Raw genomic sequence first — 4,818 nt, 5'->3', positions numbered from 1 at the left:
CACCAACCGTCATGTTGGAACTGGAGGTCCATGGCGTCTCCGACGCCGAGAAAGGAGCGTAGGGTTCGATGGGCGTTGGAGTCGTCGTCGATGCAGTATGTTTGTGGTGGAAGCTTCTGTGGAGGCGGGGGTGAAATAGTTGTGAGCGTTGGTGGCTGTTGAGCGGTGCATGGTTGAGGTGGTTGCCGTGGTTGGGGAAGAAGAGGTTGCGGTGGCCGGGCTGGAAGAGCGGGAGGAGCCATCTCGGCTGACAATCTTCATTCGGCAGTATCTTGTCTGCATAGAGATTAGGCGTAAATCACATTCCAAGATGCCTACCAGCATCGAATGATTACATTCACGACCAGTGTCGTATGATTTACATGGAGATGAATCAATGTTGAACAGGTTACCAACTAAGCAAGTTTTTATCTCCCTTAATTAGCTACTACTGAGGGACTCATGTACAATATGGTTTACCAATCCCTTTTGCTTATTGACATGAATGCATCCAAACCCTCCACAACCAAAGAATTCTGCTTGCATAGCTTTGCTCTGTGCTTAGTTAGTTGTAGTTTCTACACCTGAAACCTAAGTTAAATTCCTTCAACAATAACAAATGGTTTCACTCTGCGGAATCAGAGTCGTCATCTTCATGTTGGGGAGCTGAATTTCTAGGCAGGAATTCTTCGTTAGGATAGATTTCCGCAAATAACTGCAAAAAACATTGAAATATATTGAGGTTTTAAACAAACTTAACTTATGTGCAGGCCAGGCAATATGATTTTATACATATGACATGATTCTTAATTTTTCAATATATTATGCACGACATAACAACTGTCTAATAAATGAAGAGTCGACCCCTAAAACTACATCAACATTGTATCTTATAATAGGAAACCAAATACACACCATCACAAGATATACAAGTTAGCCTTTTCCTCGATACAGAATAGTATTGGAATGGTTCTAAAATTTCGTAGATTAGCTTGAACTATGACCTACTTCCAAAAGGAAAAGAGACGAGGGTCATTGAAAGTTAGGTAAGGACTCAAAACTCAGCAGACTAGGTGCAACAATGCTAGTTACCTACTTTCTTGTGCAGATGCAAATACAGCATTGATAATAAAGAATGTAACATCACACAAAATGCATACCTTCTCTGTTGATTCCAGTATATTTCTGTAGTCAAGATATTCATCAGGCATTGGGCAGGATAATATAGGACCGGGTTTTGCCTGGTGGTGGAAGACATGAAAGCATATATGTGTTGTGATTACATTGTATAAATGTGCACATCAGTATAAGAATTGTTGTTTACCAATATTGAACTGTGAATACAATCTATAATGATATCAAAGAAATGGACCTGTGTGATCTCCTGAACATAAACACACTTCCATATTAGACCTTGCTTTGCATCATCGTTGTCCTCTCTGGTTTTCTCTGAATGGCCTTCTGAACCATCTGAAGTTTGGGAACCGAAAAGAACCTCTATTGCTTTGTTTATGCAGAGTTTTCCCATGTAGGCATCAACACATGGAATAGAAAGGTATGCCATGAACCTACGAGTGAGATTGGCTAGTGAGGGAAGTTGCATACGTTAATGATATATCGATAGGAGCTAACTTACATTCCAGGAGGGCATATTGCTACATTGCTGATCAACTGAAGCACCCGAAGAGTTGCAACCTGCTGCTCTTGTACTGCTGAATTAGAGGAAACATGTGGCATCAAAGAGAAGAAAAGGAATGAGCTATGGCTAGTTCAAGGAAAAAAAAAAGGACGGGAACACTTATTCTAACATTTTGGGGGGAAAACAACCAGAACATTCGACGAATTCTGTTTCACGGACTTTTTAGTTATGCATATTCCGCGAGCAACTTTTCTTGGTGAGTTTGAGTCTGCAGGGCCCGATGGCAAATCCAAGGAAGGAATTTTGTATGACGGATCGAGTATCAACTGCTGGCACAGAATATCTTGACCAGTTGCCAACCTTGTGCCAATATAACATTGTTTTTCCTGATCGAGAAGATGTTGATTATTGGATTTCACTAAACAAAGAAAGGGTCAAAAAAATTATAGACGAGTGCAATAAACAAGCAGAATATTTTCACGTGTAGAATATAAATAAGGAAAACACAACAATCCCTCTTCTGCTGATTATGGTGATTAATCTAAATCATTCAAATTAGTTTTTATCATAAGCAAGGAAGCTCTCCCTGCTCTACTTCAAACAAGATCTTCCCCACTTTTTTGTGGAACAAAAGCTTAACAATATTTCTCGTCTTATGGCATTGAGCTCATAACCGGAAGACAAGCAGTTGAATGTCCTAGACCCTTTATATGTAAAAAACGCCTCGTCTTAGTACACACTTGTATCTTCTTAAATTTAATGGTGTAGAAACGAGTTTTCTTAATTGTCCCCATTTTATCTCTGATGAACCAAGTGAGATTTCTAATCTCCCACCTATTTGCAGGGAATAAAATATATTGATTAAACATATAATACAAGTAAGACACACTGTAAGCAACTACACAAGGCACAGACAACACCCAAGAAGATCCACAATATAGAGCATAAATTTTATCATACCTTATCCATAAGAAGGGCAGTGACAGGCATCCGCAAAACCTGATCATTGACATAAAAGAAATGTTGCCTGAGGTTAAATATCAAAATGATCATAAACAATAATAGTTTATATGATATTTGATCCAAATTCATTGCATTCTTGGAAGAAAGATAGTTTGTTACACAAAAGAACAAGTCATTCTTGTAAAGGGGTTTCAAGAAATTGGTATATCACATAATACATTATCAAAGGATAGGTTGCAATCAATCAGATTGCATCAGATTCAAAACAAACATGGAGATAGAAAGTTGATACTGGGATATATGATATTGATTGGAGAAAGAGTAAGCCAAGGATACATGTAAAATCAAAACCAGATAGATATACTTTGAAGGTATCAATATCATCTTACATATAGGGCACCCTTAACAGCAGCGAAACGACAGAAAGCTTGAGGCAGCTCACCATGGCCATGCATAGGATAGATGAAAGCACCCTTTGCATTAGCAAACCTGATACATCAATAACACATGGTCTTTATTCTACAAGGTAAAAGTCCCTTATATTTATTCCGTAATTCAGTTATATTTCCTTGTAAGGCTAAACAAAGTTCCTCAAAAAGGTCTTACATGAATAATATATGGTCTTTAATAAGGATGCAAGGAAAGAAAACTAACCTCCCAATGGACTTGAAATGAAGAGCTACTGTCTTCACTCCATCTCTGGTTGTTAATAATGTTTTACGTGAGTCTGCGGTGTCATCTTCTTGATCATAATCCGACATCCCGATTGCATACAACACAACCCTACAAATGAACAAGATGCAACCAGCCTTAATAAATTAGTCGCACTAAGCTAGTGACAATATTCATTCGTCACAATCATACAAATAAACATGATGCAACAGAGCAGACAGTCCTAATTCGTAAAATTAGTGAGGAGTGACTGACAATAGAGTCCCAAAAGAGTAGTACACAGACTTGATCTTACCCTATCATCTTGGGCGTAAGGTTCTGTTTCTTGAGGAACTCAACGAAGGGGAGATCCAAGTCTTCCTCAGATATGGAAGCTTTGCCTTGTCCCCTCTCCTTGGCTGCAATGTGTGACTTCACAAGCTCGACGAAGGCGTAGAGGTGGCGCTTGTCAAATAAGTTAACTTTGGCGTCCTCGCATAGTTTGGTCTTAAAGATGTCCTCCCTGGACGCTGGAACTGGGAAGAGATCGCCATGATCCCAGTAGAGGAGGTCGACGCTCTTGAACTCCACGTGGTGGCCACCCCCTGACCGGTGAAGGAGGTCGACGGACTCACCGGCGCAGTAGAGCAGCCTGGGGCCGACCAGGTCGACGGCGAAGCTGCCCTCCGAGGGGACCGTCCCCAATGTCTCTATGTCGGAGTACAGACTGCTCCGGCGTTGGAGAGGTATCACGCCGGCGTCGGAGGAGGTTGTGGAGGGGGGAGATGCGGAGGAGAGGAGGAATGCCGGGAGGGCGTGGGGCGGGACGGAGGAGGAGAAGTGGGAGCCGTAGAAGGGGTTGGGATCGATGTGGAGGACCGTCTTGCCGGCGGCGGCGCATGCTGCGGCGAGGATGGATTCCGGGAGGCCCGTGCCGCAGACCACCACGTCGAACGAGCTGGGCTCGATGGTTACGGCGGATGAGTCCCCGGCGGCCGCCATTGCTGGTTTTTTGCTGACCGGTCTCGATCGGAATCAGATGGTTGGCAAGAAGAGTCCGTGCGATATCAACCTTTTTTTTTTTTTTTTTTTTTTTTTTGCGACTACGATATCGGATCGTCTTTGGCTGAACTGAAGAAGAGCCCAGCATGCATCCATGAACCCTATAACTTGCCGGCTCCAAAATTTACATTTTTGATGCGCGTATGTATGTGTAGTGTGCTAATTTTCATATCTGAATTCGAAAAAAGCATATATCTTAGGTAAAAAATTAAAAGTTTTCAATGAACAGACCAAAAAAAATTCTATCAAGCTTTCTATCACTATTCACTTGGTAGTCAGACTGTCACTTGGTGGTTAGATAACTATGTAACTTGATACCAGAATAAGTTTAGAAGTCGTTTGGTATCCATCATTTGGACCTGGAATCTTGGAATTCATTTTGGAATTTCATAGGTGTGCTGTTTTGTTGCCACAGAATTGAGTCATCTTTTCATTTAGAAAATCCAGCAAAATGATGCTATGGGTAAACACAATTCCGAGCTGAGACCTGTCATTTGCGCTTCTCTATGGAAACCATTTACAAA

At 41.5% G+C, this 4,818-nt stretch overlaps 1 protein-coding gene across 1 annotated transcript; it reads right to left on the bottom strand.

Annotated features, from left to right (window-relative positions):
• Positions 1 to 478: 478 nt before the first annotated feature.
• Positions 479 to 4,234, bottom strand: LOC124647235 (rab escort protein 1-like). The gene is made up of 9 exons (XM_047187202.1): positions 3,549 to 4,234; positions 3,236 to 3,364; positions 2,971 to 3,070; positions 2,579 to 2,617; positions 1,788 to 2,004; positions 1,616 to 1,691; positions 1,352 to 1,547; positions 1,140 to 1,220; positions 479 to 694 (listed from the first exon to the last, which is right to left on the bottom strand). Exons 1-9 carry the CDS (start codon positions 4,232 to 4,234, stop codon positions 605 to 607), a joined length of 1,614 nt encoding a protein of 537 aa, XP_047043158.1. The 3' UTR covers positions 479 to 604.
• Positions 4,235 to 4,818: the final 584 nt, after the last annotated feature.

This window comes from Lolium rigidum, chromosome 4, assembly GCF_022539505.1.
Source record: "Lolium rigidum isolate FL_2022 chromosome 4, APGP_CSIRO_Lrig_0.1, whole genome shotgun sequence".
In the NCBI taxonomy this organism is placed as follows: domain Eukaryota; kingdom Viridiplantae; phylum Streptophyta; class Magnoliopsida; order Poales; family Poaceae; genus Lolium; species Lolium rigidum.
This window is presented reverse-complemented; position numbering and strand designations above follow the sequence as displayed.

Coding starts and splice junctions, on each gene's coding strand:
- LOC124647235 (XM_047187202.1), bottom strand. CDS start 4,234: ATGGCGGCCGCCGGGGACTCATCCGCCGTAACCATCGAGCCCAGCTCG. Junction 3,365..3,548: donor CTTACGCCCAAGATGATAGG/GTAAGATCAAGT, acceptor GTTCATTTGTAG/GGTTGTGTTGTATGCAATCG. Junction 2,005..2,578: donor CTGCCCTTCTTATGGATAAG/GTATGATAAAAT, acceptor CTTCTCGATCAG/GAAAAACAATGTTATATTGG.